At 48.9% G+C, this 27,273-nt stretch overlaps 10 protein-coding genes across 15 annotated transcripts; 7 read left to right on the top strand and 3 right to left on the bottom strand.

Annotated features, from left to right (window-relative positions):
* Positions 1-995: 995 nt before the first annotated feature.
* On the top strand, positions 996-2,540 carry FOXG_08243 (uncharacterized protein; the record flags this gene model as incomplete). Its single annotated transcript, XM_018387062.1, has 3 exons — positions 996-1,870; positions 1,979-2,336; positions 2,386-2,540. The coding sequence occupies 2 exons, from the start codon at positions 996-998 to the stop codon at positions 2,130-2,132; spliced, it is 1,029 nt and encodes a 342-aa protein (XP_018244863.1). The 3' UTR covers positions 2,133-2,336; positions 2,386-2,540.
* On the bottom strand, positions 2,192-3,676 carry FOXG_08244 (NADPH2 dehydrogenase; the record flags this gene model as incomplete). The annotated part of the gene is made up of 5 exons (XM_018387063.1): positions 2,192-2,329; positions 2,377-2,946; positions 3,008-3,022; positions 3,075-3,287; positions 3,348-3,676. The coding sequence occupies 4 exons, from the start codon at positions 3,674-3,676 to the stop codon at positions 2,493-2,495; spliced, it is 1,011 nt and encodes a 336-aa protein (XP_018244864.1). The 3' UTR covers positions 2,192-2,329; positions 2,377-2,492.
* Positions 3,677-7,009: 3,333 nt separating this feature from the next.
* On the top strand, positions 7,010-10,379 carry FOXG_08245 (uncharacterized protein). The gene is made up of 3 exons (XM_018387064.1): positions 7,010-8,047; positions 8,098-8,181; positions 8,231-10,379. The coding sequence occupies exons 1-3, from the start codon at positions 7,836-7,838 to the stop codon at positions 9,750-9,752; spliced, it is 1,818 nt and encodes a 605-aa protein (XP_018244865.1). The 5' UTR covers positions 7,010-7,835; the 3' UTR covers positions 9,753-10,379.
* Positions 10,380-10,451: 72 nt separating this feature from the next.
* Positions 10,452-12,597, top strand: FOXG_08246 (uncharacterized protein). Its single transcript, XM_018387065.1, has one exon. It carries the CDS (start codon positions 10,608-10,610, stop codon positions 11,592-11,594), a length of 987 nt encoding a protein of 328 aa, XP_018244866.1. The 5' UTR covers positions 10,452-10,607; the 3' UTR covers positions 11,595-12,597.
* On the bottom strand, positions 10,493-12,551 carry FOXG_08247 (uncharacterized protein). 2 transcript variants are annotated; one of them, XM_018387066.1, is made up of 4 exons: positions 12,220-12,531; positions 12,089-12,168; positions 11,753-12,035; positions 10,493-11,703 (listed from the first exon to the last, which is right to left on the bottom strand). In XM_018387066.1, exons 1-4 carry the CDS (start codon positions 12,454-12,456, stop codon positions 11,566-11,568), a joined length of 738 nt encoding a protein of 245 aa, XP_018244867.1. In that variant the 5' UTR covers positions 12,457-12,531; the 3' UTR covers positions 10,493-11,565. The 2 variants fall into 2 exon arrangements, with proteins under 2 accessions (XP_018244867.1, XP_018244868.1); XM_018387067.1 differs by having other exon boundaries at positions 10,493-12,035; positions 12,220-12,551.
* Positions 12,598-12,655: 58 nt separating the features above from the next.
* On the top strand, positions 12,656-15,305 carry FOXG_08248 (uncharacterized protein). Of its 2 annotated transcripts, XM_018387068.1 has the most exons (5): positions 12,656-12,793; positions 12,856-13,083; positions 13,145-13,546; positions 13,620-13,637; positions 13,693-15,305. In XM_018387068.1, the coding sequence occupies exons 3-5, from the start codon at positions 13,332-13,334 to the stop codon at positions 15,035-15,037; spliced, it is 1,578 nt and encodes a 525-aa protein (XP_018244869.1). In that variant the 5' UTR covers positions 12,656-12,793; positions 12,856-13,083; positions 13,145-13,331; the 3' UTR covers positions 15,038-15,305. The 2 variants fall into 2 exon arrangements, with proteins under 2 accessions (XP_018244869.1, XP_018244870.1); XM_018387069.1 differs by lacking the exons at positions 12,656-12,793; positions 12,856-13,083 and having other exon boundaries at positions 13,093-13,546.
* A 195-nt stretch (positions 15,306-15,500) lies between these two features.
* Positions 15,501-18,479, top strand: FOXG_08249 (uncharacterized protein). The gene is made up of 3 exons (XM_018387070.1): positions 15,501-16,931; positions 16,983-17,169; positions 17,405-18,479. The coding sequence occupies exons 1-3, from the start codon at positions 15,830-15,832 to the stop codon at positions 18,042-18,044; spliced, it is 1,929 nt and encodes a 642-aa protein (XP_018244871.1). The 5' UTR covers positions 15,501-15,829; the 3' UTR covers positions 18,045-18,479.
* On the bottom strand, positions 17,339-20,688 carry FOXG_08250 (pre-mRNA-splicing factor cef-1). Its single transcript, XM_018387071.1, has 2 exons — positions 18,581-20,688; positions 17,339-18,529 (listed from the first exon to the last, which is right to left on the bottom strand). Exons 1-2 carry the CDS (start codon positions 20,582-20,584, stop codon positions 18,197-18,199), a joined length of 2,337 nt encoding a protein of 778 aa, XP_018244872.1. The 5' UTR covers positions 20,585-20,688; the 3' UTR covers positions 17,339-18,196.
* A 366-nt stretch (positions 20,689-21,054) lies between these two features.
* Positions 21,055-25,374, top strand: FOXG_19779 (uncharacterized protein). Of its 3 annotated transcripts, XM_018400046.1 has the most exons (6): positions 21,086-22,317; positions 22,372-22,956; positions 23,015-23,446; positions 23,503-23,576; positions 23,636-25,014; positions 25,065-25,374. In XM_018400046.1, exons 3-6 carry the CDS (start codon positions 23,273-23,275, stop codon positions 25,178-25,180), a joined length of 1,743 nt encoding a protein of 580 aa, XP_018244875.1. In that variant the 5' UTR covers positions 21,086-22,317; positions 22,372-22,956; positions 23,015-23,272; the 3' UTR covers positions 25,181-25,374. The 3 variants fall into 3 exon arrangements, with proteins under 3 accessions (XP_018244873.1, XP_018244875.1, XP_018244874.1); XM_018400045.1 differs by having other exon boundaries at positions 22,372-23,446; XM_018400044.1 differs by having other exon boundaries at positions 21,055-23,446.
* A 15-nt stretch (positions 25,375-25,389) lies between these two features.
* FOXG_08253 (uncharacterized protein) lies at positions 25,390-26,492 on the top strand. 2 transcript variants are annotated; one of them, XM_018387072.1, is made up of 3 exons: positions 25,390-25,440; positions 25,493-25,769; positions 25,851-26,492. In XM_018387072.1, exons 2-3 carry the CDS (start codon positions 25,653-25,655, stop codon positions 26,355-26,357), a joined length of 624 nt encoding a protein of 207 aa, XP_018244876.1. In that variant the 5' UTR covers positions 25,390-25,440; positions 25,493-25,652; the 3' UTR covers positions 26,358-26,492. The 2 variants fall into 2 exon arrangements, with proteins under 2 accessions (XP_018244876.1, XP_018244877.1); XM_018387073.1 differs by lacking the exon at positions 25,390-25,440 and having other exon boundaries at positions 25,508-25,769; positions 25,851-25,919; positions 25,971-26,471.
* Positions 26,493-27,273: the final 781 nt, after the last annotated feature.

The raw sequence follows: 27,273 nt of genomic DNA on the forward strand, positions 1-27,273 counted from the left end.
TATGGCTGGAGTTAGGTGATTAGGTTCACGACCAACGTCGTAGAATAGACCTGGGTGACTATAAAGGACCATCGACGAACTGTTGTTTGATGGGTTGGATAGCGAGATGAATAACAAAAAGATGAATCCGATTTATGTCTGATGGGAGGGAGGAAGATGATGATGATCATTAACACACGCTGGAGGCAGAACTGGAATGTAATCTTGTAGTTGCATGCCGCAGGTCTCGCATTCTCTGTGTCTTCTCATCATGGAATTATTCCTTGTTACATGATGACTTGCGTTCTCAAGATACCTCAATTAGGAAGCCAGGACGTTGAGGAGAATTAGATTGGGTTTTTCTTTTCTTGGTCTTCCTCTGGCTTTCTTAACTTAACTATCAATCCCCGACTCTCGAGTTGTGCTGGTTCTCCTGACAGCTTGGGCTACCTATATTCTATTCTTGTTTGCATATGCCATGTTATACGCAGAGAGTTAAGGTTAGTATTCTGTCAATAATAAGTACCTATCTACCCAAGGTATACATGGGAACGATGTCTCCCCCCATTCTATTTAACTCGACTGCTAGGTGCTGTACATTAGCAGAGGAACTAAATGGGCTTTTATCGCATTCAGGTCTTTCTCCCTCCAGCATTGGATCCCATGGCTACAACTCGCCCGCGCTTCCAGTTCTCATCTCTTACATTCTTTGCCCTTGACTCCTTCTTTTATTTTACTCCCAAGTCGTAGCATCCGGCCTGCAGGCTGTCGGAAGGTGGCGCTTATAAGGCAGTTGACATTTTCATCATTTTCCTGCCACTGAGAGGCACCTGCCAATAACTTCAAACGTTCCCGCACACTGCTTCTCTGATTCACGGGCTGTTAGGCACTGCCGCATCCTTACTCCTTTCTGTTCTCCACCCTGTGATTCCATTTGTTGTTTATCTTTTCATCTTGCATCTTCCTTCCATCATCGTCATCGTTCATCGCGCTGCCGCTTTCTTTAGGCAAACAGAATGCCCTACGTCCCAGACACCATCTTGAACCTTTACGCAAAGGTCCAGGACCTCCTCGATAGGTCAAAGAGATCATGGCTCGCAGCGTGCGAGGCATGGAATGAGGAGCCGCCATCCAGGATTGCGACACCTGCGACTACTACGGAGGTACTGGTACGCAAGAAAAGGGCCACAAGGGGAAAGAAGAAGGAGCCCAAGATTAGCAGCTCGTGCCATCAGCTTGGGCCGTTGACCGGTATTTTTGTCAAACCTGCTGCGGTGGCTTTGACGAGAGCTCAAAGTGTCGCTGGCGTGTCCAGCGATGGCTCTCGGTTGATTATCTGGGCTGATGCTTCGAGAAAAAAGGACACTACAGGCTTTGCCGTGGCATTTCTAACTGGCTCTAACTGGGTGCGCGTCACCGCAAAAGGACACGCCACTCCTACGGAAGTTGCAGAACTTGAGGCAATTTGTCTTGCGCTGGATTATGCGGTGCAAGTCACCAAAATACAGAAGGGAAGCATCGATACTTTACGATCTGTCGAAGTTTTCACCGACAGTCAATCCGCCTTGGGTCTCCTAAGGGTGACGAACAGACCCATGATTACCGCTGGACCTCATAGCAATGCACAGGGCGGCAATCCTCGCACGAAAAGAGGGGTCAGAAAACGAACAATAGAGAAAGTCTGCGTCATGATAGATGAACTTCAAGAAGCTGGAGTGATGGTCGAACTGCACTGGGTCCCACGGGGCAAAGTCACAGGCAATGTCATTGCTGATAAAGGGGCAGCGATAGCAAGAATGGGATTGACATCTTATCACACCCCCACTGACGTTCTCGTCGAGTTTCTGCCTGTAGATGAACAGCAACTCGACAGTGAACATGGTATGATTGTGTAAGTTATTTCTTCTTTCCTGCTGGCGTTTTACTCTTGGATGTCCATGGCTCTAAGGTGCCTTGTTATACAACGCAATAAAGGACTTCTAACTGATTGTGTGAGTAGACCTTTCAAGCGAACGTCGGTTCCGCGTACACGATTGGCACATCAAGTTTCTGAAATCCTCAGTTCAAACAAGGCCACCGACATTGGCAAAAAGGAGCCAGAACAGGCATCTGATTTGCAGCAGGCCCAACAAGAACTAAATCATGACAATTGACATCTGAGCTGGCAAAACAGTTGATCGAGATACGCTTGTGCATAATCAACAAATGGGGACATGCTATTCTAATACTCTAATCATTTTCCAGGTTTATAATGTGCTCAGTTTTTGGAGCCCAGCAACGTTAATCGCCCTGGCGGATTTCCACCATCCCGCGTCAAAGTCTTGATGCATCCGGCTTGTATGCAGGGTAGCTACATGGTATGGTCAGCAAAGTCAGTCAGCGGGAATTGATACTTACTCGGTGTAGCCGTGTTCATCCGGCGTGTAGAAGAGCGAACGATCATACTTCGTCAGCGGCCAGCCATTCTGAATTCGGGCTGGTAGATCGGGGTTTGCTGTTGCTAGTTCAGTACATCATATTGGGAAATTTTGATCACATAACTTACGAATAAAGAAACGTCCAAAAGCTACAAGGTCATCGGTCTGAGCTGCATGCATAACTGCAGTGTCAGGTGTATAACCTCCTGCAACAACGAACTTAATCTCTGAACTGCCAACGACTTTTCTAATGGGAGCGAGATTTTCGTTCTCTTCCAATGTTTTGTCAGGAGAATCACTCCCTCCTGCGATCCTAGGTTCAACTGCATGAATGAATGCCAGAGATGGCTGGGCCTTGATGATGGCTTCAGCCCAGGGGACGAAGACGGCCAGAGGTTCGGTCTCACGCATGCCTTGGAATCTCGAAAAGGGGCTCATGCGAATACCAACGCGATCAGGGCCGATGGCCTCGCAGACAGCGTTGAGGACTTTCAATGGAAAGCGGAAGCGGTTTTCGAGAGTACCTCCATACGAATCCGTGCGGTTATTGCTGTTGGTTTGCAGCTATAAACGTTTTAGTGGCGGTTTTTGTGAGAGAGTACTGAACTCACGAATTGGTCAATAAGCTATATGGAAAGTTAGCTGCGCGAACATTGCTTTGTAACTTTCGAGACTCACATATCCATTTGCTCCATGAATTCAACTCCGTCGAAGCCTGCCTCGATGGAATTGAGAGCAGCTTGTCGGTAATGTCCCACGAATCTATCAATATCAGATTCAGTCATCACGGTGAACTTAGCGGGCGGCTCAGCCGACCCAGTACCCCTCGCATCGAAGGGCACAGAACCGGCGCTCCAGACATGAGGAACAATCTTCGGGTTCGCAACTCGACTACAGGCCACAGTTAGTATCCAGTCTCCATACACACATATTACGCATTGGTGTGGTTACCCCAGGGCCCAGAGCTGACAGAATATGAACCCTCCTTTGGCATGTACAGCATCCGTTATCGTCTTCCATGCTGCTATCTGCTCTTGAGAGTAGAGACCCGGTACACGCGACATTCCACCGGCCTCGTGGGCAATGAAGGTGCCTTCAGAGATGAGTAGACCACCAGGAGATGCCCTCTGAGCATAGTATTCTGCAGCATAGGGCGCTGGGACTGCTGTGGTCTCATCTGCACGTCGTCGTGTCAAAGGAGCAAGCACCACTCGGTGCTGAAGCTCGACTTTTCCCACTTTGACGGGAGTGAAGAGCTTTGTCGTTTCCTTGAGCGACATGATGTATGCCTAATGATGTTGAGTAGTTATTCTTGGACTGAACATCTGGGAGTAGTTAATTGCGTATTAATAATGCATGCAAACTAGTCCCGCATATGCCTCGGCTTATACTACCAATTCGGCAGTGGTAGACGGAGTAGCTTGGGTTGACTTGCGCCTATATGATGTCTACGCAGATATCACGTATGTTTCTGGGCAGGTGTCTTTTAATTCTTTGTTGAGAGGGCTTGTATATTATCTCGATACAAGTATCAAGTGCTTGACCGAGTGGCAGCTCAAGTTAAAAATACCTTTTTTTGTTTGTTTGTTTGTTTGTATATTTTTCGTCTGGGTGGCTGTAACGAAGCCAGATCTCCTACTGGAGCAAAAGACGTGCTGAGCTAGCTAGGTACAGGGAAACCCCGCTTCCTTCACCATCCAGCATACCAATGGCACAAAAGGTGCTGTATTTCTCAAGCCCGTCACCCGTCAGCGGGTTCGGGGGCAATCTATTGTCGAACTTTTTCCACCGACCAGAATTCTCTCGCGCATCACTACATCTGCCGACGCAGTCCACAATCTCCAGTAACCAAGTTGTAGCTCGTAGTCGACTGTCGCGGCGGCAGGGAAAAACCTCGGGAAGGAATCAGAGGCCGACGGTGCGGCTTGCCTTCAAAGGAGAAAAACCCATCGCAATCGGCGTCGTTGATCGGGAGGATGTCGCTACCGATGCCATGGGCATCGTCCTCCGATATCTAAGGCGTTCTGGTTCTGAGGTGCCGCCATTAGATCCGACAAAGGTGTTGTCAGAGAAGGCGAACTCTCCAAAATTCCTTCTCTGAAAACTGCTGTTAGGGAGCCGATAGCATCCCCGCAGTTTTGTGTGGTCGCGTGGCCTGCAGAAAATCCCGCTCCTAACACGGCACTAACAGTGCGTGCCAAGAAAGAATTTTTACAGGGGAGAGTTGAAGTTAAAAATACCGATGTCTGTAAAAGAGAGTTTAGGGTAGCCATTTTGTAGCATAAACAAATGACAAGCTACCTAACCTATATATACGCTTGGAAGACCTATTTTCTTATCAACTGGGCCAAGAACACAATGTAGATCCTATCGAGAAATTGTAAGAAAGATAAGGCTATCTGAAATCTGCTCAGATAATTACTAACATTGGACTGCTGACTCAAACAATGATGTCTTGCAACCTACGACGCCATTGGCTCCTCAAACATATGTTAAACAGTTAATTTCCAGGTCCAAGCACTTGACCAATCCGATCAAATCAAAGAGAAATCGTGAGGACGGGAAAGCATTGACCGACATCAAGTATATTGATACAGGTGGCTTCGCCAAAGACGAATATTTTCGATCACGCCGTGTCTCACATTCATTCTATTACTTTCCTCCGTTCTCTGTGCCGATAACAGTTTGTTGATCGACGGACTACCAAGCAGCTCACTTCGCTTGACCGGTAGTGGCTTTTAGACAGCGATAGCGCATCCTCGTTTCGACAAATACTCCCCTAGCTCCCCCAAAGAGCAGCGGAAAACAGGGTCACATCGTGGCATGACAAAGCGGTTCGTGATGTTCCTAGTCCAGGCGAAACGCGCTTCCAGCGAGAGCAGGGATTTGACAAGGGCTGGAAATTAATCTGCAGGAACCGGAGCTTGTTATAGTATACGTACCTATATTTTATGTATAAAATTATTCGTTGATACTTAAATATAGCCTCTGGCACTTCGATACTGGGTAAAGTTGGGATTGTGAAGTATTCAAGGTCAGGAATTTATCATCATGAGCTTCCGGAGGCAAGAATTCTGTCACATTCCCTGAGCATCAATCTCAAAGGCATTGTGTTGTATGTTTCAATATCCATCATGATACAAAACACCCACTTTATGCATATCGGCATTACCATCGCAATTACTGGGAAATCCCCTAATACAATCCATGACATATGGCAGGGTCTCCACTAGAGCACGCAAGAGGCACAAGAAGGTCATAATGTTACGCTGCGCGGCGATGCGACGTTGACAAGAGCTACTGGGCGAGCTACACAAGGTAATAGAAAGGTAAGCACTCGTCCTTAAAATACCGCAAATGAAATGTGTGTATGGGATATATTGCTGACGTGAACAGTTGGCCAGAGTTGCGACAGAGCAGATGTTCAAAATGTAATCTCGAAAAAAAAGTAAACATTATTTACTAAGCTGGGGCACGTCTCAGCCAGTCGCTCATCGAACTGACAGTTCACATTGACAGCCAAGATTGGGGTGGCTGCACGGCAGAACGGTGAGAGGGTTGCATCCGATGCGTTTCTTTTCTCTTGAACCATATTTGGACAAACGTTTCCGTTTGTGGTTGCGTATAATTACCAGCAATCGCCGAGACTTGCGCGTTTTCTCTCACAAGCTTTTGTTTTCCACTTTGCGCGCAACGCTGGGTGCATTCTCCGTGCATCATGTGTGACGATAAACAGATGAAGAGCGGCGTTAGAAAGCGAAATAACGGCAAATCAGAAAGGGAGTAACCAAAAATCTTGCTTTCGCTGTTGTGCATGGTCGCGCAACAGAGAGTCATTAACGCAAGGAGGCCGATTGACTCGATGTCAAGCGTGGAGGCTAACGTTGTGTCGATGAGATCCGACTGGGCTAGAAGTTTCATAAATTCTGAGTCTGACTAGTGCACGTGGAGTCGAACGCAATTGGGAATAGGTAAGGCAAAGTTGGATCTGAGTCGAGACACAAATGGGTCAAGATCTGATGTGAGGGGGAGGGAATGACGATGACTTGCAGACGAGATGCTGTCGTTGGAGGCGACTAACTTTTGGAAGAGTCCCTCCTTGCAGATTGCATTGACCGCAACAATCTGTGTGAGCGTTGTGCTCTGCGTCCGTATCTGTGTCTGTGTCTTAGCAACAGAACCATTGTTGAACATATCATCAACAAAAGATTCAATGCAAAGTCTCGCTAACTAAGTTATGGAGACCCAGCAACGTGGTGCTGATGCTAGGTTTATGGGGTCATGTAGCGATAAATAGCGGCCCGGAAAGGCCATGGAACGCGCTGTTTAAGTGGTGGACGGCTAGAGTGACGCTAATGACCCTGCTCGGCTTCCGTTGGATCCCTGTTCCCCAAGATTAAACAAGTTCGGGCTAGCTGAGAAGAGAAGGTATCTGAATCATACAATCTTGGAGTAAATATACATCTGAGACTTGGCCGTTATCCCAGCTGGCCCTGGTCTATTCCTCTTTGGGCCTAGAACAACCCGACTCACCCTGGCTATCGCCATTTCCCTCCAGTCAGTTTGTTTGGCCAGGAGCATGGGGTCCAAACACCAGGCGCCGGCACCACTTTCGCCCACTCTGATCATCCTCAGGTCCTTCATGTTTCTCTAAATCCCTGCTTCCTTCTCTGCCTCTCTCTCTTCTCTTTCTTCCACTGCCCTGCGCACCCGTGTCATCCTTCTCTCATCGGACCCCCAGGCGGTTCACACTGCCTTAACGCACCCCCTAATATCCCAGCCAGGGTCAATCTTCAACCGCCATCCGTCGCGTCCGCTGCCGGGTCTGAAGTCGCTGGGATCTCTTCGCTCGGGTCGAATTTCTTCTTCTCTTCCTTCTCCCCCTTCCTCCTCCCCCCCACCCGTGCCCAGCCAGTGTGCGTAGCATCACCTGGTTTGCCTTCAATTGCACGCGCTCAATTAACTCGAGCCTGAACGACAATCGAAAGGAACGAACTTCCAGGTCCGTTTTCTCTCGAAAGGGGCCGTTTCTCGAGGACCATCTCACCTTCTTTAATTCGTTTACGACATTCGCTCTTTCCCTCCGCGGAAAAATAATCGTAATTTAATCTTTCACCAACTGTTACTATCGTTTGAGAACGTCACGAAATCGATTGCGCTCCGACAATTCGACTTCTTCAACCTAAACTAATCACACATTCACTCACTTGTTTGCTCAGGAGAGCAGTTTTTGGCTACGATTATTAACCGCCTAACATCTCTCCATCGATCATTACATCGACCACTCCAGACCACTTTCGACAACAACTCTTTGACGAATCAGGCAAATCATCCAAAGCTCTTATCCCGATGACCATGACCTAGGTGTTATTGAAGCTTAAGACATCAACGATTCCTGCATCAGCTTGTCGAACTTTGACCACCAACCCAACTTTGCAGATGGCTGCGCTCAAACAAGACACGGCCCCTTCGAGGGTTCGCCAGTCGCGGAAATATGTCACCCCTAAGAGTGTCATTCTTGGCTTACTTTCTGCATCACCAATGGTTGTTTCGGCTCAAAATTCGAACTGTATATCTTTAAAGGATTCAAAAGCTTGCCCAGCATTCACATCTGCATCCATCTCTACCGGAGATAGTCTGCTTGAGTTCTTGTGAGTCCTCTTATCTGGTGACCTCTCAATCTTACTAACTTCATAAACAGCCCCTTCTTGCGATATGTTTCCGACAGAGCATCTTTCGATAGCCAGCTTTCGAACTATGTGCAGAGAGATTATATGCAGAGGCAGTAAGTCCACCAATGAATAACATTTTTGAGCAATTCTGACAACTCGTAGATATCAATCCTTGTTCGGATGTAGCAATCTTGACTTGACTAACACCAGCGACTTGTATGCTCGCTTCACCACGACCGTGTTATGCAATGCTATTGTCCAGAACTCTATTGAGCCCTGTGGCCTGTCATCATCACAGTCGCGACCTCTTTGCGCCGACAGTTGTGCTGAATATGCCCAAAGTGAGGCTTATGTAACATCAGACGACGAGCTCTGTTCGAGACCGTCAAGCAATCTGCTTCAGCTGATTAGAGCAGACTTCACGAACTGTGCCCTTCCTGGTGGCTCTCTGGACACTAAGACATGTATTCCAGCAATCGAGAACGAGTCACAGAACTGTGGCTACGGCAACAGCACCGTGGGACTCTGTTCCTATTGTGGTTCAGGTGGCCTTAACTCGACCGACACCTGCTGTTACAACTCAAATGCCGAGGAACGATGCAAAGATGTCACATTACCGACTTTGACCGCCACCATGACATTCACCCGAGTATCACCAACATCTTCAGCTACTGGGTCAAGCACTGCAGGTAGCGGAAATGACAACTCCGACGAGGATGACGATGAAGGAGGAGGAGGTGGAGGTGGTGGTCTAAGCGGCGGAGCAATTGCTGGTATCGTCATTGGCGTTCTTGCCGGTCTCGGTTTGCTTGCCCTTGGCCTCCTGTTGTGCCTCAGGAGAAGACGACGACCGAGCAGTCCCAAGGGAAGCATTTTCAACCAGCCTTCGCCTGCCCGACAAGGTGGAACAACTATGGCTCAAGCAGCACCCTCAGCCGCTCCTCAGGGATACGAAGTTCTTCCAGGTGGACGTATAGCACGGATGTCTGCTCTCGAAGGTCATTCCGGCGATTCACCTTCTCATCATCGCGACACTTCATCAGCCGCCGGTGGAATTGGTGCTGTAGGCGCATATCCACGCAGGGATCATTCTTCTTCTGATGAGTTTACGTCAAGCCCACCCTCGTCAGAAACGCGCGGCGGAGTCCTTCGCCCACCACCGACTAAGCCTCGACGACATGGCTCACTGTCAAGTAGTTCGGCCCTGGGCAGCTCTGTACCGCAGTCCCCATCTAGTGCTGGGGGATTTTCATCGCCTCAGGGCGTCGCTAGCCAACAATCCGAGCAGTTGCCATTTTTCAAGGACTACTATTCTCAGGACGACATTCACCCCGGTGACCGAATAGCTGTTCTTTGGGCTTATCAGCCACGGGCAACCGACGAATTCGCCTTGGAACGGGGAGATATGCTCAAAGTTGTGGGCATATGGGACGATGGTTGGGCAACAGGTGTAATGCTCAACGAGCGGGCAGATGAGTGGGAGACTCGACGACAAGCTCAACGCGATAGTGGCGTCTCGAACGCGTCGGGACGCCGCGACAGCTCCCCTGTTGCAGAGGGCGAGATAAAAGCATTCCCTCTGGTTTGTGTCTGTCGCCCCGAACACTGGAGGAAGACGATTGAGGGTGATGGATCAACGGAAACTGGTTCCAATGGCTTCAATGCTCACTCATCATTCTCATGATTAATACAGTCACGACACCTTTAATTGAATACGGCCCTGGAAGGTACATGTTATCAGTGCATTGGTTTAATGGCTATGGCGTTCTGGTTTCTCGGCATACCCTGTTGGCATCTGCAACACAAACTTCATCCGATATCTTCGCAAGTTCAGTACGAATATCACTTACCACGCTCCGCCGTTCGGAGATATCCCAATCCCGATCAACTTACCAACCATCTGTATCACGCCGTTATTCGTCTTTGACCTTTGAGATTATGACGAACTTAGGACTCAGGTCCTTACTTTCAATTCTAGCGCTGAATTATATACCCGGTGCGAACCACCCAGGATTGCTGTTTTGCAGAATTGAGGACCACATTGCAAGTAATGCATGGGGGAAACAAGGGGACGATAGGAGAGAAGATGGCGGCAAGATGAAGTAGCCGCACCACGTTCCTTACGCCTTCAAGGCTCCTGATGATGATGTTAAATAAATAAACACTCACTACCATAGATAGAGCACCTTCTTCATGGGCGGCTACGACGCCTAACGACTTTTTAGCGATACTGCAAATAAGTTCATTATTTCTGATGATATACACACCACTCGGTCTCTTCAAGCAGTGAAGCTAAAAGTAGAATTCCAGTTGAATGCCACAAGCACGCCGGCTAATAAGCGACCAAGGGTCCATGTTTGAGATCTCATGAAATGCGGGTTCTTCTGTCTACCGCTGTGGAGTGGTGTCAACAGAAGCCCCGCCGTGGGGTGTTCCCTCCCGTCAATTCCTCCACTGCTAAAGAGGGGCAGAGTTCTGAAGGAGATTCCTTTCTGAACTTGTAGACCACAGCCAAGTCTTTTCAAATCTCAAATCAACGATGGCCGATGTCAAAGCAAAAGCGGAGGCCCTTGTGCCCAAATTCAAACTCGATCGCGTCCTCAACCAAGATCAAGCAGGACGTCGCATCTCCCTCTACGGCTCTATCGACGACCAACCAGCTCTACTGATCCTGGAACGGGCTCCCTTCCCAACCTCACAGACCTACCTCACCGATGTTCCCGCTCAGCTCGCGCGGATTCAGAACCTGGGCGCAAACGATATCTATCACTGGTTCATGAGCCGTAGCGGCACTGAGACGACCAAGCCTGACGACGCCGACTTCTTCGCTGATCTCAAAATCAACCTGATTTACCCATGTACCGAAACGCACGTCAAAAAGTACAGCAAGCAGGGTGTTCGGTTCGTGACGGAGACACCAGATATTTACAAAGACCACATTCGACCGTATATGCTCAGCAAGAGGGAGGAAGGACGACTCAATTGGGTATTTAACATTATTGAAGGACGCAAGGAGGTAGAAGATGTTATCTACAGAACGAAGCTTGGTGAGGCCGGCGATGAGGGTTTCCTCATGCTGCCAGACCTCAACTGGGACCGCAAGACGCTCGATGCGCTGCACCTACTAGCGCTGGTCGAACGACGGGATATCTGGTCGCTGAGAGACCTTCGCAAGAAGCACATCCCCTGGCTACAGCACATGAAGACCCATCTTATCGATGCCACTGTCAAGACGTATCCATCGATCGAGCCGGACCAGCTGAAACTCTATGTGCATTACCAGCCAACATATTACCACTTTCACATTCATATTGTTCATGTCCAGCTCGAAGCGGGGGCCACTCAGGCGACGGGCAAGGCAGTCGGACTCGAGAGTATCATAGAAACGCTGGGCGCAATGGCGGGAGACGACGAGGCGGGTATGGATGGCATTGCTATGAGCTATACGCTAGGAGAGGCAAGTGAGTTGTGGACCGAGATTTTCGAGCCACTCAAGTCTAGCGGCGCAGCTTCTCGATCGCAATAATTAGATCGTTGACGCCAGAGCCGTTGGGACAGTCGGTCCACTCGCCACCGTCGCGGATGCAGTAGATTTTGTTATCGAGACGAATAGTGGCGCTCTTCGTCACACCGGCCTATCGATCATATTAGCACGCGCATGGTATTCAGACGAGTTTGGCATACATCTGCAGTTCTCTTGATGCTATCCCGTAGGAGGCTCAAGCCATAGGCGCCGTCCTCCTTTACAGCGCAGTCGTTAAGTTGCTGGAAATCGATCGCGGACTCAAGAGCACAGTCTTCGACGAGGGACCGTTCGGGGATCTCGCTGTAGTCGCGGCTTAGACACATGATGAAGCCGAGGTTGATCTTGGGATCGGGGTAGAGTTCGCGGGCGCAGAGCTCGATGATGTTGCCCATGCATTCTGATGGGCCGTGCATGCAGTCGACACCGTCGTTGGCAGTTGGCCTATGGAACCGAACGTTAGTCTCATATTAGAATAGAGCTGTGTATCGACATACCGGCCAATGTAAGATAAGGTGAAGTTAACCTTATCATGAACGCGTTGCATCACGGGCAGTACTAGTAGTTCAAGTCCGTCCTGGAGATATTGAGCATTTGTTATTCTGCACAAAGATGGGTAGATGTTTACCTTTGCGTCAGGACATTTACTCATGATGTGCGCCTCCAGTGGCACAAGTCTATCGGTAGTATGAACATCGTCACTCGTGATATCGACCATCGTTTGGTCAAGTATAGGGTTGAAAGGCTGCCATATCCAGAATGTATAAACAACTGCTATTACGAAGGCTATTGTGAGGGTGGGTCGACTGCGACGGAGGGAACGAGGCGGCGACATGGCTCGTGGAGCAGGGCGTTTCTCATCCATTATATATGAAGTGGTGATAATTAAGTATACTACTCAGGTAGAGAATCCGGGGATGTTAGGTGGAGGAGATGTCGTTATGGGCAGCTGAATGCGCGTCACATTCGCATGCGGCTGCATTGTTTATCCGAATTTGGTTAGGGAAACCGGTTTAAGGCATGAACTTCAGTGATTCATAATGCTTTCATACTGATAATTATACACGCTGTCTAACGTCCCCTGTATTATCCAAAGAGTCGAGTATTCCTAATATTACATACTCAAATTTCCAATTTTGAAATGCGCCTCAAGTCGGAATTTAAAGATCATCAGTGCATCCCTGATAGTGAGAAGTGCTGCTGTAAGTCAACCGTTTCAGGGGTAACCGGCGGGGCACAGAAAGGCTGATGTTTGACCCCGCAGAAAATCGCGTGTGAATCTCTCGATCAATTCCTTGCTTGGTGCATGCATGAGATGAGATGCATTCAATGATATGATATAGATACCTAACTACTAATCATTGATTACGGCCGTCAATGTCTAATTGTTAAAATAACCGCTAAGGCCAGATATATTTAGGTCGTGGTTCCACGTCATTGCATCAGGGTGCAGCTTCTCTGCGCTAGCGTCCGCGCTGGATCGTCAACACAGGTGAATAACTTCCACCTTCTCATGACTTGCGATTCATACTTATTCATTCTAACATTCACAGCCTGCCTAGCACACCAACCTTACCTATAAGAGCCTCTTCTACGTTCGTTACTCGATTATACAACCCCTAGCACCCTTCTACCGGCGATCTACTTTCAATCGATCTACGTCTGCCTAATGCCGGTATCAGATTGTCTAGAATGATACCCTGAACTACCTCACATCAACCTCATAAAAAACCACCATTTATGTCTTACAGCGACTTTACTCAAACCATGGCAACCCCTGTATCGATTGAAGAGTTCTTGGAACCTTTATATGTCGATATTGACAAGATCAATCGACTATCCCAACTGTTTCTCGAGACATTTGAGAAGCTTGCCGCTGGCTCCGAGAACCAGTTCTTACCTACGCCCATATCTGAAGCTATCCTACGACCGGAAGCGAAGCGAAAACAAGGCTGGTGAGACATTCCTATTCATGGATTGGAAAAAAAATAAAAAATAAAAAAAAATATGGACTGACATAAGATGTAGCCACTTAGCCATAGACATGTCAGTTACTGGCCTTCGAGTTTCACTATCTCTTATATATCTAACGTGAGAATAGAGGCGGCACAAACTTGAGAGTGGGTTTTGTCCAACTTGGCAACGAAGCCGCGTCATCTGACCAAGCCAATGGCCATATCACCAACGGATCCGATGCCAGTTCTGCTACGAGGCATGTGAGGAGGCTTTTGGAGAAATCCTGGCCCATCGATGAACACCTCAAGAACGAAAATCCGGATAGTCTCTTCCTTTGGATTGGCAAATGCATTGCTGAGGTAGTCCAAGATGGATGCGATACGCTGCACCTACAAAGCGACCAAACATTGCCTCTTGGTGTTACCTTTAGCTTTCCCATGGTGCAGCACTCACTCTCCCAAGCTACACTTATGCAAATGGGTAAGGGATTCGCCATTTCCCCCGATCAGGATCTGGGTGACCGCCTCACCGACGGATACAATCGTGCAAAGTCACACGAGCTACCGCCTATTCGAGTCGAGGCAATTGCCAATGACTCGGTATCGACACTCGTCTCATTCATCTTTAACTTCGATGAAGCCTTGAATCGACGTGCTGCTATGGGTCTTATTCTCGGAACAGGCTGCAATGCAACGATTCCGTTGAAGTTGAGCCAGCTGAACCCATCTAAACGCCCAAAGAGTGTTGTTGCCCGACCGGAGGAGAGGGTAGAGGATGTCAAGATTGCGATCAATACTGAATGGAGCATCAACGGTACTGCACCTCCCTTACACGAAGTTGGGTTGGTCAGCCAATGGGACAAAACATTGGACATTCAAGGTGAGTTGAATGGCTTCCAACCACTCGAATTCATGACGGCCGGCCGTTACCTGGGCGAACTCGGACGAATTATGCTGGTCGACTACTTGACGGAACACTTGGGTATTGCCGCAGGAACGTTGCCTCAGAGCTTGCTGCAACAGCACAACCTTACAACAACGTTCTTGAGTCACTTCAAACCCCTCCGACCATCGGCTCTTGTCGCTATGCTGCAGCAAGAATTCCCTGAATCGACAGGATCACCGCCGTTTGAGTGGACCGAGGACCTTGCCACGGCAGTATATCGAATTGCCAAGGCCATTGAGGTTCGAGCGGCTGGTATTGTGGCAGCAGCCACACTGGCTCTGTTGACATTGGCCGAAGAAGTTCCAGGCGAAGGGTCAGAGGCATTGGATCGGGATTACGAACTCGGTGTAGGTTACACCGGGGGATGCATTGTTCACTTTCAGGACTACCTGCAGGATTGCCAGAACTTTTTGGACCAGCTCCTGCGCAAACGATTCGGCGAGGAGAGCCCGTTACGAGCCGTACTCAGCCCGTGTCACGATGGAGGCGTTACAGGAGCGGGCATTCTTGTGGCTGCAGCATCTCAGAGCAAGACGATAGAATAGTTGCAGGTTTGGGTTGCATACTGCATTGGGGGTGCTAGGGGGGCGGCTGGACCGCTTCGGTAATTGATCAGTCCAACTTGCAGATGGTGGGCATTTGTATCTGGCTGGGGTGGTTCATGAACATGAGCATGGGTGGCTGTAAGCCGGGGTTAATGAAAGGAGGGGAAGGGGGAGAGGCCTGAGATAAGCTAAACCTGACGATTGATTATTAACTGGTTTATAGAAATGATAACTATTCTCACGAGTTCAGTTGTATGTTTTGTATAGGTGCCTTTCATTGAAGAGTACTAACCACTCTTGGCAATGGATTTACCAGCAACTCTATCTAATTGAAGTTGGCGGAGATTCCGACTTACAACTACAACACCAACTGACCCCTCCACACCGTAGTCATGCTCGCGTGCAGGTGACTCCTCTCCTTCTGTGATGGTCCCGCATAACGGCCGGCAGAGATAGTCATAATACTCTGCCTGACTCACACTTACACTCGCACTGAGAAACCTTTTCTGGAAGATACCGCATTTCTAATCCTCCACTGGCAATGCATCTATTATAGGCAGTCCGAGTCGGGAATATGCCGATGATCTTTGCGGGGCCACTTTCTGGATGTATCCGCCGCAAAGTCTGCGATCACGACAGTGAGACTCCACTCTTTTCTACATGGTCCCCCAACCTATTTCCTTTTAAAGGTTCTGTCGGATCCTTCTATTTTATTGTAATCTTTCCCTCTCTTCTTTTTCTTCTTCGCCAGTTTCAAACAAGACTTCCTGCCGAAGTTATCAACCCGCCGTTATGTCTCCGGTCTCGGACCCCGGCCGTGCCGCTCCCGCTCCCGCTCCGGTACCTGTTCCGGTACGGACCAATTCTCGGAGCAGCGACAGTGACGGAAGTGTCGTTGATCCAGCAGAATTCGAAAATCTTTCGAGATCCTTGACGACTGGTGCTCACTTCCTGCAGCCTGAATCATTAGAGAGTGCAATGCTAAGGCCTTCTTCTTATAAGGCTAGCCATTACCTTCACGATGAGGAGCAGGAGGGAGTGATCAGTGAGGCTGAAGGTGAAGATGATAGTGAGATCTCGGAGGACTTGGATAATGTGCGTCCTCATGAAGGGACTCCTCTTATAAGTCACAGCCGACGCCATTCTATCACAGCAAGATCAACAACTTCTGCTGTAACGGAGATAGACACGCCGTTTCTCAACAACACATCTCCAACACGCTTCTGGTTCATCTTCTCCCAGATTCTGACAGCATACTTCATATCTTGCTTCGATGGAACAATCATGGCTTCATCACATCCTGTCATTACATCATACTTTAACGCCTCAAACTCCGCATCGTGGCTTTCCACGGCTTTCCTCCTCACTTCATCTGCCTTTCAACCTTTACTGGGCCGGCTCTCTGATGCCCTAGGCCGGAAGCCGCTTTTTGTAGGAGCCCTGGGCATCTTTGCAGCCGCAACGACATGGTGTGCTCTTGCAAACAGCATCGAGAGCTTTATTCTCGGACGAGCCTTTTGCGGAATCGGTGCTGGTGGTGTTATGACCATTGGCTCCATCATTGTTTCAGACCTTGTGCCCATTGAGAACCGTGGCGTGTATCAGTCATACATCAACATGAACTATGGTGTTGGTTCAAGTCTGGGTGCCGCTGCAGGAGGCGCAATGGCTGATTATCTTGGCTGGAGATGGGAGTTTGGAGTTCAGATTCCGCCACTATTGATTTGCATGGTTGTTGCATGGATTGCCATCCCAGATGATCTGGGTATTCAGGGCGAGAGAAAGGGGGTGTGGCAGGCTCTTAAAGAATTCGACATCAGGGGCTCGTTGCTCTTGACTACCGCTATTACGTTTGTGATTCTGGGCCTGAATCTTGGAGGCAATGTCCTTCCATGTAAGTCAACATCTAATTTCATGCTGATGGTGACTGACTAACATCTTTCAGGGTCACACCCCTTTGTCATTGCAAGTCTTGTGATATTCGCCATCACATTCCCCGTGTTCCTATGGGTTGAGTCCTGGGTCCATAAACCGATCATGCCCCTTCATCTCTTGAACCGACAACCTCGCGGAAATCTAATTTTCTCGAATGTTATTGCTGCTATGGTCGCTAACTCAATCTTATTCAACATGTAAGTCATTCCCCTTTGTATAATAAGAGACTTGTGCCGTTTGATGGGACTGTAGCATATCTGTTGCTGATAGAGGTGCGACGTGACGCTCCTTGTGGGCAACTCGTTTCTGATACACAGCAGCACGCTCCGTATCTCATTGCTTACCGTGTTCTCAATTACCTACTAGCAGCCTGGATTATCTCCTGCAGCTTGAAACTGCTCTTTAGTATCCTATTGCTAACATGGCATACAGTCCACTCTATTTTCAGGCTGTCCTCCTCACATCTGCCACCTCTTCTGGTCTCCGCCTCATCATTCCAACAATCGCTGCCTCTTCAACCGGTACTTTCGTTGGTTTTGCCGTGACTTGGACTGGCCGCTTGAAGTGGCCTGTCTTAAGTGGTACTATCTGCATACTCATCGGCACCATAGGCCTGGTTTTCCTTCAGCGTGACCTCCCATCATGGGTTTATCTCTTCATCCTTCTCCCATCATCTATTGGACAGGGATTCCAATTTCCAGGAACATTCATGGCGATATTGGCTGCATCTCCTCAAGCCGAGCAAGCTGTTGTGACATCTACACTCATGCTGTGGCGAAGTCTCGGCCAGGTACTTGGTGTTGCAAGTAGCTCACTTGTTGTTCAGAACGCTCTACTCCATTATCTCAAACAGTACGTCACAGGAGAAGGTCGTGATGAGATCATTCGTCGCGTGAGAGAGTCGGTTGAGGAGGTGGCCAAGCTCGAGCCCAAGTACCGAGAACAGGTCATCGTGAGTTATGAAGCCGCACTGCGACTCACATTCATCACTTGTGCCGTGTTTGCATTTACCTCTGTGGTGATGATCTGGCCGATCAAGCTTCCCCGTCTTGGTGTGAGAAAGCACAAATAAACTCAAAAACATATATCAAGTGAAGACAAAAGGAGGAACGGAAAAGATAGTAAGTATACAAGCGTAATGCCTAGCGGACAGATTGTTAGATTAGACCCAGATATGCTAGCCTCGATTGAGCCCCTATTTATACACCATGAATAACACATCAATTAATGAACCCCGTTAACTCCAGATGCCATGAGCGCGTCCAGCTCTTCCTTTGCATTCCTATAACTCTCCTGTGCTTCTCTCTCCCGTCGATTAATGAAACCGACTTCCTCACGTAGAGCGCTTAGTCGTCGCTCGATAGCCACGTCCTCTGAGATAGCCAGCGTCTTGAAACCAGCCAGGGCGACGCGTGCCTTCTCCAAAGCCTCGGAAGCATCGCCCATCTTATCACGAAGCATCTTCTGTCGCTTCTGATAACCACCGAGATGAAGTGATAGCTTCTTCTCTAGCTTAGCGCCTGCTTCAGCAGAAGCCATGATGGAGTCTTGAACAGCCTGAATAACAGTTAGTATAAAGGTTCACTTATGCAACTCATCAAAACTTACATCAAATGCAACCTTCATGACCGCCCCTTGCTCTTCCTCGTCATCATTGTAACAGCCCAGACCGAGGAGCAGCGAGCTGCTTGCGCGTGCTTCGAATGCTGCCTGGATATCCTCGAACTTAGGAAGGGGTTTCGTTTCGGACAAGATCAATAGACGAGCCTCCGCGAGAGCATCGTCGTCGATTTGTTGGAGAGGCTTAGGGGCGCCACTGACTTCGCCACCAGGGACAGGATATTTCATCGCATCATTCGCCATCAGGTTCGCTGACTCCTTAGCAATAAGAGTCTCAGCAACATCTGGAATACTGGTAGCCTGTTTCAATAAACTGGGCAGATCGATATGAACCGGCCTGGGGAGGTTCTTCTGCATAACTTGAGTTCGCCTACGAAATTCGAGGGCTTCTTCGGCTGCTTGCCTCTCACGTGCTCGACGGTCCCGCTCTGCAGCATCTTCCTCAGTCATCTCATCAACTTGCATAGACTCCTTCTCTTCCTCGGGTATATCGAACTCCCATTCCGTATCTTTTGGTTTGGGAAGAGAAGCCAGACCTGACTTGAGCTGGGTGCGCAAAGCCACATCTCTCATCCTGATGTCTCTGGGTGTAGCCGAAACCATAGACATTCCCCCGTCTTGGTTCAACGATAGGGTGTCTCTGGGTGTTCTCATCGGCGTTTGTCCAGGTCGACCAGGCGTGGCCCCCACGCCATCTGCCCGCAGAGGGGTGGCCATTGGGTTTGGCGTAGAAATGGTCTGCTTTCGAGGAGCGATGCCATCGAAACCAGTCGAGGCTGCGCCTTCATGAAGCGGGGTGTTCTCACCACCGAGAAGGACAGAATTTGTGTCGTTGAGCGCTCGAATATTTCGGATTTCGTTGGCAATGTGATCTTCTTGTTCAGGTGCTTTTGGTGTTCGAATAGGGGTAGCGGAGTTTAGAGTAGAATATGTGTTGACAAGTCCTCGAGTAGCGTCGTTCTCACTCTCCTTTGCCCTCAAATTGGCGGCCTCACCCATCCTACCCATCTTGACGATATCCTCCAACTCGCCCTCACTGACTTGGGGAGCGGGCAGAACCAGCCCACGACGCTTACTGCTCTGCTCTGCCTCTCGGATCTTCTGTAGCTGACCAGCCTTCAGAGCAGCCTTGTATGATTCCGACGCCCCATCCTTATCGGTCTTCTTTCGCTTCCGGTCGTTGTCATCCTCGCCCTCACCCTTGCGCTTGTTGGCCAGCTGTTGTTTCCGGGGATCGAAAGCTGCGCGTTGCGCCTCATTCTGCACCATCTCCTCTGATGTGTCGTAGAAGCCAGGGAGCGCTTTTCTCTCGAAAGGAATATCGGCGTTGTAATCCATCTCGCCCTTTTTCCTGGTTGTGACCTTGATATTAATTCCAGCTGTCTTAAGCTCTCGTCTCTTCTGCAGAGCCGCAAGACGGCGCGACTCCTCTTGTTGACGCTCTCGAGCCTTTCTCTTGGCCTTTTTACCCTGCGTATTGGCCAAACGAGCTCGAGCCTCACTCAACATCTCCTTTTCGTCCTCGTCGAGATCGATGGTGTCGGGTCGCGCAGGCTTCGTCTCAGGATCGGGATCTAACTCGCCGGGTCGGAGTCTTCGAACATCATCGGCGCTGGGGGCTTGTGTTTCGCCTCCATCTGGGCCCATCAGCCCAAGGCTGGACGATTCCTTCGCTTCGGCTTCATCGAGGAGCTTCTGGTATCGTTCGAGACACTGGTTTGCTGTTCGGCCAACAATAGGAGCGATTGTGCGCCACTGAGTGGGCATAATCTTGGCGAGATGGAGAAGTCTTTCATCTTCCTCCTTGCTCCATTCGATCTTTTTGATGCTTGGGTCGAGCCATTCGTTCCATCTGGCTTTGCACTGCTTGGGAGTTTTGCGCGCCAGCAGCGATGAGACACGCGCCCATTGATTCAGACCATACTTGGAGACGGATGCCTTAAGGATTTCATCCTCAATGTTGGTCCAAACGCCTCCTTTGACGACGGGCATCGCGGCGGTGTTTGCTGGGGGCGCTTTTGATAACGGTTGAATATGATGGAGCCTGGACTAAGCTGCGAAACACGCTTCTTGAAAATATCCAAGTTCCATCTACAGCGCGCAATTGTTGCTGACTCAGTCAGATTGGGGCTATGATTGGATGAGTGTTAAGCTCTCGAAGCCCCACAGTTGCGAAGCAACGCCAGCTGCAGAGCCATGCAAGGGGAGGCAATAAAACACTACTTATGTACTATGTAGTCTATGTATGACCTTGATCCTGAATGGTACAAATACTTAGGTAAATTATTACAAGCTTACCGGGCTCTTGGACGAGGCATTTTGGTAAGGTCTGAAGCTTCTTTGTTCCCTAAGGTCATGTCATTCAGGCCACCAGCCGTTAAGTTAAGTCGAGGAGAGAAGCCTCATTTGGTAAGAAGGAACAAAGTTTGAAGGCTCGAAAGACTCCTATCATCTTTCTTTCATTCGTTACGCATGACCTTGATGGGGTCATCAGGGCGTGTATAAATTCCATCATGCCTCCTTATGTGTCGGCCATTTTATATTCCTCAGCACCACATAAAAGAATGCCAAACACGACTTTGACAGGTCGATCCTTTGAGCACAAATAACCAAAGTGACACCTTACTCATGGGAATTCTTGCTTGACTGACATGTCTACTAACAACTGCGATGCATTCCTGAATCAATGCCCGGCAAACATCAACGAGCGAATCGGTGGCATGAAGAAGCGAGTTGCGCCCCTACTGGATTTGTCACTTCTATCAGGTCACCGATGACGAGCGAACAGCTAGATGCTTACATCATGGGCTTTCGCACAGTTGAAATCACGGATCAGCTTCGCACAAACGACCTCAATCATACGAGCGGGACTTCAACTCGGTGCTTATCGCCTACACCAGAATATGATAATACGGGCAGGCGAACCAACAGCCGCAAGCAACGATATCGTAAACAGCTGGAACGAGAGAGAGAGAGCAACTGGTGCAGGCTGCTTTGAAGACAATACCAGCTTACCGACCACCATATGATTACCCTTGGAAGAGAGAGACGTTTACCGACAAAATCTACCTACCTGTTGCTGACTTCCCCTATGTGCCTTTCATTGGGCAAATTCTGTGGCCCCGTGGCAGCAGCTTGAAAGCTATCAACGATCAGTCGGGAGCTAACGTCGTCACTCGTGGGAAAGGCAACAGGGACTCGCCGAGCCACTGCTAACGATTGCAGAGAACCGCTTCATTGTTTGATCACTGCGGACTCACCATTCAAAGTCGACCAAGCCAAAAGGGCCATTCAAGACGTGATTGAAACAGCCACTATGACACCGGATCGCGACAATAAGAGGAAGACCGAACAGCTCCGTTCTCTAGCGATAATGAATGGCACCTTTTGCGACTATGAGAGGTAAAAAGAAAACATGTTGGAATTGACTGACAGCAGCGAAAACCATAAAAAAACCAGGACTTGGTCATGTGCAGTTTGGATCTAAGTCAAGCACAGGTTCAGGACTAGACGCTCACCTGGACGAAGAATACCAGCGATTGATGTCCGAGATCTAGGGGATATAACCAACAAGCTTGAAGCCCCTGAGCTTTCTTTGCACTAATAAACTATAAGGAAATATGAATATGGCAATCTTGGGGGTTCTAAGCCACCTTGTTGTATGTGTGGTATCATGCTATTAAAGTCAACTTTGACATCAGATGCTCATAAAGAGGTCCTGAAAGGTACAGAGTCCGAGATAAAGCAATAAGCAAGCCAATCGTTAACTATAATAGTAGACGTAGCAGGTTTGTAGGAATACTCGGTCATCGATTCAAGCAGATTTATAATATGATCTTATTCCATACCTGATCCCGGACTTTGCGGAGTCGGTTGGATCAAAACCCGAAACCCGATGCGATTCGGTGCCACGCTTTCAGGAATCAGGAGCAGTAGCCTATCAAATCAAGCCAAGCGCGAGACCATGAGCCACGCCAGCACCCATGATAGCTGTTAGCTTATCAGATACTGCCAGATCCCAGCCTGCACGGTATGCATAGGACGCAGGGAATGCGTCATTCATTTATCTATCTCGACAAAGGTGCCAGAGAAGCAAATCTGGCATGAATCGAGTGATGCCGTGATGGGCCCGACAATGGCACCAGCATAACGTGATTGAGTATCAGAATCACCAAGGCATTAACGTATATAGACGACAGCAACTCAGAAACTGACAACTGTAAAAGGAAAAGCCCCATGGCTTATCAGGTCTTAAAACGATCGTGTTTCGTGTTTCGTCTGGCTTTGGGACAATTGGCATGGCCCAACGTGGATAGCATGGATGTTGGACTCCACAACACCATCCTAGCACTTGGACTCATCATGTATTCGCAAGAGAGCTCCCCAAATGCGCCTAGATCATACATTATTAATCCTCCACAGATCCCTTCTTCGTCACACTTATCTCATGCCAGTTGCAAGCGACACAACCCTCTCGCTTGTTTTGACTTTTGAGACATGCAAAAACTAGTCCTTGTTATCCTTTCAAAGACTCGTCCATCTCTCGATTCCTCCTTGGCCATGCCCCAGAAACATCGTGATTGAATACAGGCTTCACTGGCCATCACTTTGCTGCGCGCAGCACTTCACTGTATCCGACCCGAACCGACGAAACTTGACCCGCTTGCGCGCTAGGAAACCATGGCGAAGAATGATAGTATTCACGAGGAGGAGACAGCGATCGTAGACGAAGCAACACATTTGCTGCCCACCAGCTCCGAATCTCGCGATGCAGGTAGTGAAACATCCTCTACAACTCCCGCTTGGGATGCCTTCAAGGACTTTGAAGGCCTACCCTGGTGGCGGCAACCATCGGTATGCGCTTAGACGTTGTTAAAAACCATATTGTTCAGCTCTGACCTTGCTTGCAGGTTTATTGGCTGCTTGGTCCATATATCATATTTACCCTTGCCTTTGGAGGTGTAATGGTTCCTAAACTTGACCTGTAAGTTTCCGTTGTTCGCGATATATAGAATTTCTTTGCTTACCAGTGTATGCGATAAGGATCCTTCAGCTCGTTTGCAGGCAGTATTTCGCAGATGAACACAGCCGTAATCCAGATGCAGTCTTCCAGCCTGTTCTTCTTGGGTCTGAAAATCCCCAATGCGATATTCCCGAAGTGCAAGCAAACGTGGCAAAATTCATGCTGGTCATGAATTTGTTCACTGGCATTCTAAGTGCTATAGTCGCGCCGAAAATCGGCCATTTATCTGATCGATATGGTCGTACACGGCTTATGGCTCTAGCTTCTGTAGGTGGAATCTTGGCCGAGTTCATCACTATCCTGGTCGCCCGATATCCGGACGTCGTTGACTATCGCTGGCTGCTTCTAGGGAGTGTCTTCGATGGTATGACAGGATCCTTCACTACGGGAAGTATTATGACACAGTCTTACACAAGTGACTGCACCCCTCCTTCAAGACGCGCCGTGTCTATGGGTTATGTGCATGCGTGCTTGTTCACGGGACTTGCATTTGGTCCTCTCCTTGCGGGCTTCTTCGTCAAGTGGACTGGTAGTTTGCTATCTATTTTCTATGTTGTCATGGGATGTCACATTGGTTTTATGCTTTTTGTTTGGCTTGTTGTGCCCGAGTCATTGTCTCAAAGGAAACAATTGGCAGCGCGGGAGAAGTACGAAAAGGACAAGGAGCTGCAATCGCCTGTCTCTTCATCATGGGTGAATACCCTTCGAACTGCAAACCCCTTCGCTCCTCTCAAAGCTCTCTACCCTACTGGCCCGGGCACGTCGCCGGCTCTTCGTCGAAATTTGATTGCCCTTGCTATCAACGACACCATCATCCTTGGAGCAAGCATGTCCGCAGGTGCTGTCATTGTTCTCTACTGCGGACGGACATACCACTGGGACCTTTTAGAAAAGTCCGGCTTTGTGTCTCTTCTCTCACTTGTTCGCGTCGTGGTCCTTATGGGAATATACCCTGTTATCAACTACTTTGGCCGCATCCGCCCAGCAGCTCGTCGTCGTCGTGAGTCGGGTGTGGCTGCCGTCGAAAAGAACAGTGGAGCAGACGAGCTCGACGTACTGATCCTGAGAATCGCTTTGATTTCAGATGTTATTGGGTCTCTTGGATATGTATTTGCCCGTTCATCGCGAGTGTTTGTCGCCAGCGGCATGATGACCGCTGTCGGAGGTCTTGGGAGTGCAACTGGGCAAGCTATGATCACCAAACATGTACCCTCTGAAAGAGTTGGCCAGTTACTCGGAGCAATCGGCATGATGCATGCTCTTGCGCGAGTGTTGGGACCAGTCTTGTTTAATGGAGTGTATGCCCTTACGGTTGGACGATTCAACCAGTGTATTTTTGTCCTGCTGGCAAGCGTATTTGGATTCGCTCTTGTGGTAAGCTTTGCTATAAGGCCACACGGTAAGTCAAAACTCACTTTATAATCTGACTCTGAGACTAATGAATTGTAGTCGTGTGGGAAGATGAGCCTGAAGATGAGCGACAGCCTCTCAATCAGACAGAGGAGGCTTTCGCAGTTCCAGACGGACAAGTTCCTCTAGATGAGGAAGATCAAGTCAGATTCTAAGAAATACCGGGCTCTTCAGTAGAAACGATTTTCTTTTGTTGGTTTTATGTTACAGTACAAAGGTGCACAGGTCACCGTGATTGGTAACTCTTGTACAATAGTATCAGGCAACACTTTGGAACATTTGGCCGTAGAATATACACGAAGCAACTCACGAATTGACCATTAACTCCTCAACAATGATGTTAAACACTCTTCGGCTGAGATATGCTGGAGATCTCCGCCAAAAGGCTTAGTGTTAGACAATTGGCGCAAAAGATGTGGGTCCCATTTGAGTTCTCACAGGGGAACAGAGCTCACTCATGACATCAGATCACCACCTTTAAACGACGTGTTTTATACACAACGAAGGAGTCGAAACTCAGGCAACGCCCTCTCCTCATTTCATTATAGACCAATTACTCCCACCAGCTGATCAGAATTCCAAGAGAGCCACCATAATAGCAGAAAAGGGTCCTCTACCAATTGGAGTATGCTTGCATCTAGAGCTTGGGCAACTGCAAAGAGTCGTTCAGTGAGAAACATCATGACTGCAGCCGGAGCCGCCGGACGAATTATCAAATTTGGGCCCTTTGAGGTCACAAATCAGGTGAGGAACCATGTTGAGCCTCGATGTCAAGCTCAGACCCGAGCTTGCTCTTATCATTAGTAGATACTGACAACTCTCCAGGTCTTCCTCACCACACCGCACTCTTTCGCGCTGGTGAATCTCAAACCTCTGATTCAAGGCCATGTTCTCGTCTGTCCACATAACCCGCATAAACGTCTAACAGACCTGACGTCCACTGAGATCTCGGATCTCTTCACAACAGTGCAGCTTACCCAGCGTCTGCTTGCACGTGCTTACTTCCGCACCCCCGAACCCGAGGCCGGAAGCTTCTCAGTCGCTGTGCAAGACGGAGCTGACGCGGGGCAGACGGTACCACATGTTCACGTCCACGTTGTTCCGCGAACGGCTGGGGACATGGGAAGCCCGGATGCCGTGTATGTTAAGCTTGCGGGAGAGGAGGGTAATGTTGGTGGTGTGTTATGGGATAAGGAGATGGGCGCCCGGCCGAAGCCGGGTGGAGGGTTGAGGAGAGTCGATGATGAGGATCGAAAAGCAAGAAGTGTTGAGGCGATGGCTGAGGAGGCAGAACGGTATAAGGCTATTCTGAAGGAGATGGGCATTGAATAGCGGTAGCAAGGCATTGTTTGCAGGTTATAGAAGTCGGGCTACATATGCGATAGACGTAATTTTGAAACAAACTCGTGAGTGTCATAACATATTCATAATATTGATATCCGAACTTTTCATTAGTATAGATTTGCGATTGCTTACTTGGTTGCATAACAGTATCTGTTGTGATATGGCTCTCATAAACTAGAGACAATGGATCTACATGAGAACTAAAAGCTGATGAAGCTTTCCCCGAAGTCCAAGAAAAAGAGGCGATAGTTACGTGGCTTCCGAATGGATGCACAATAAACGCGAGCGTGCCTGAGAATGCAATGTATCACAGAGAGAACAACAACATGTGGACGTTGAGCTTCGAAACACGGAGAGTACGCGTATGCTTCTATGTTACAAGTCACAAAATTTGTGCCGGCACCGTTTTTTGGCTACAGTATAATTGAATATTCCGTGTCCAACGCCACGATTGATGTTGAACAATGACTTATCCCCATTCGCCACCCTAGACTATCACGACTGGAATGCCAATCATTGAGTTCCAGAACTTACAGCACAGAGTTCACAGCCACCCTTTCACGACCCTTTTTAGCTTGATCCGGGAGGCGTCAACGTTTGATCTGACTTTGAAGCATCTAGATGGCACAGTAACGTCTTCCTGGTCAGCTACATCTCCAATGGGGCTGAAGCAAGATTGTGGGGTTCAATCAGTTGCAAGTGGTCCAGCCGGTAAGGCAGTTGAAGAATTCCAAGTTAGACTAGTGGTAGACACATCTTGCATATGAGTTCAGGCAAGCTTGAGAAGATGCATGCCATATGTAGCACGCATCTGAAGCTGCTGATGTGCCAGTTCAACATGGAAATCCCATACGCTAGCTAACCAAACAGCTTATGATAATGCGAGGCTTGCAGCCTGGATACG

This window comes from Fusarium oxysporum, chromosome 2, assembly GCF_000149955.1.
Source record: "Fusarium oxysporum f. sp. lycopersici 4287 chromosome 2, whole genome shotgun sequence".
Taxonomy (NCBI): Eukaryota; Fungi; Ascomycota; class Sordariomycetes; order Hypocreales; family Nectriaceae; genus Fusarium; species Fusarium oxysporum.